The 2,500-nt window shown below is 53.6% G+C and overlaps 1 protein-coding gene across 2 annotated transcripts in view; it reads left to right on the top strand.

The window, feature by feature from the left end:
- The window catches only part of LOC124028532 (Krueppel-like factor 12), a 16,544-nt gene that overhangs the window by 9,418 nt on the left and 4,626 nt on the right, over positions 1-2,500 (top strand). For both annotated transcript variants that reach the window (XM_046340575.1, XM_046340574.1), the window contains 2 exons: positions 119-367; positions 494-684. In XM_046340575.1, coding sequence (XP_046196531.1) covers positions 119-367; positions 494-684 — 440 coding nt within the window. The remainder of the gene's footprint in view (positions 1-118; positions 368-493; positions 685-2,500) is intronic.

Here is a 2,500-nt window from a genome sequence, read left to right as displayed (position 1 = left end):
GTCTCTGTTGGTGTTGTCCCCTCCTGAGATGGACAGGGTGGTTCTGAAGAGGAAGATGTTCAGCCCAGTACCTCCAAGTCCTCCAGAAACACAACCCTGTAACCCAAACTCTTTCCAGCCCCAGACAGAGCCTGTAGACCTGTCCACCAGCAGCTCCAGGACATCTCCGACATCCACAGGATCCCTGTGCCCCCTACCGTCCACCTCCATCACCAAGCCTTCCTCATCATCTTCCTCCTCCTCTGTCATTACGTATGTCCCAAATACTCCGGCTATATCAGCGGCAGGTCCCGGCATGAGAGTCCTTTGTGGTTATGTCCGAGAGTACCTCCTCACACCCCTCTCCTCCAGCCCCGCCCCTCTTCAGGCCCACCGTACGCCCGTAGTGGTACGGCCCACACCCTTCTCCTCCAGCCCCGCCCCTCTTCAGGCCCACCGTACGCCCGTAGTGGTACGGCCCACACCCTTCTCCTCCAGCCCCGCCCCTCTTCAGGCCCTCCGTACGCCCGTAGTGGTACGGCCCACACCCCTGCTCTACACCAACCCAGCACACAGCAGAACCCTGCTGGTACCCCGACGTCCACATCACGGTCACCATGGTGACGGCCAGGATGATGAGCTGCCGACAACGAGACTGGACAGTGTGACAGAGATGGGACAGGTTGTAACCAGAGTGAGCCATGAGTGAGTACAGAGATGGGACAGGTTGTAACCAGAGTGGGTCAGGACTGACTACAGAGATGGGACAGGTTGTTACCAGAGTGGGTCAGGACTGACTACAGAGATGGGACAGGTTGTTACCAGAGTGGGTCAGGACTGACTACAGAGATGGGACAGGTTGTTACCAGAGTGGGTCAGGACTGACTACAGAGATGGGACAGGTTATAACCAGAGTGGGTCATGAGTGAGTACAGAGATTGGACAGGTTGTAACCAGAGTGGGTCAGGACTGACTACTGAGATGGGACAGGTTTTTACCAGAGTGGGTCAGGACTCACTACAGAGATGGGAAAGTTTGTAACCAGAGTGGGTCAGGACTGACTACAGAGATGGGACAGCTTGTAACCAGAGTGGGGCAGGACTGACTACAGAGATGGGACAGGTTGTTACCAGAGTGGGTCAGGACTCACTACAGAGATGGGACAGGTTGTTACCAGAGTGGGTCAGGACTGACTACAGAGATGGGACAGGTTGTTACCAGAGTGGGTCAGGACTGACTACAGAGATGGGACAGGTTGTAACCAGAGTGGGTCAGGACTGACTACAGAGATGGGACAGGTTGTAACCAGAGTGGGTCAGGACTGACTACAGAGATGGGACAGGTTGTTACCAGAGTGGGTCAGGACTGACTACAGAGATGGGACAGGTTGTTACCAGAGTGGGTCAGGACTGACTACTGAGATGGGACAGGTTTTTACCAGAGTGGGTCAGGACTCACTACAGAGATGGGACAGGTTGTCACCAGAGTGGGTCATGAGTGAGTACAGAGATGGGACAGGTTGTAACCAGAGTGGGTCAGGACTGACTACTGAGATGGGACAGGTTATTACCAGAGTGGGTCAGGACTCACTACAGAGATGGGACAGGTTGTAACCAGAGTGGGTCAGGACTGACTACTGAGATGGGACAGGTTGTTACCAGAGTGCGTCAGGACTCACTACAGAGATGGGACAGGTTGTTACCAGAGTGGGTCAGGACTGACTACAGAGATGGGACAGGTTATTACCAGAGTGGGTCAGGACTGACTACAGAGATGGGACAGGTTGTAACCAGAGTGGGTCAGGACTGACTACAGAGATGGGACAGGTTTTTACCAGAGTGGGTCAGGACTCACTACAGAGATGGGACAGGTTGTTAACAGAATGGGTCAGGACTCACTACAGAGATGGGACAGGTTGTAACCAGAGTGGGTCAGGACTCACTACAGAGATGGGACAGGTTGTTACCAGAGTGGGTCATGAGTGAGTACAGAGATGGGACAGGTTATAACCAGAGTGGGTCAGGACTGACTACAGAGATGGGACAGGTTATAACTAGAGTGGGTCAGGACTGACTACAGAGATGGGACAGGTTGTTAACAGAGTGGGTCAGGACTGACTACAGAGATGGGACAGGTAGTTAACAGAGTGGGTCAGGACTGACTACAGAGATGGGACAGGTTTTTACCAGAGTGGGTCAGGACTCACTACAGAGATGGGACAGGTTGTCACCAGAGTGGGTCATGAGTGAGTACAGAGATGGGACAGGTTGTAACCAGAGTGGGTCAGGACTGACTACTGAGATGGGACAGGTTATTACCAGAGTGGGTCAGGACTCACTACAGAGATGGGACAGGTTGTAACCAGAGTGGGTCAGGACTGACTACTGAGATGGGACAGGTTGTTACCAGAGTGGGTCAGGACTGACTACAGAGATGGGACAGGTTGTTACCAGAGTGCGTCAGGACTCACTACAGAGATGGGACAGGTTGTTACCAGAGTGGGTCAGGACTGACTACAGAG

This window comes from Oncorhynchus gorbuscha, unplaced genomic scaffold (assembly GCF_021184085.1).
Source record: "Oncorhynchus gorbuscha isolate QuinsamMale2020 ecotype Even-year unplaced genomic scaffold, OgorEven_v1.0 Un_scaffold_4371, whole genome shotgun sequence".
In the NCBI taxonomy this organism is placed as follows: Eukaryota; Metazoa; Chordata; class Actinopteri; order Salmoniformes; family Salmonidae; genus Oncorhynchus; species Oncorhynchus gorbuscha.
Note: the sequence above shows the minus strand (reverse complement) of the source record. Positions and strands in the feature narration are given on the sequence as shown.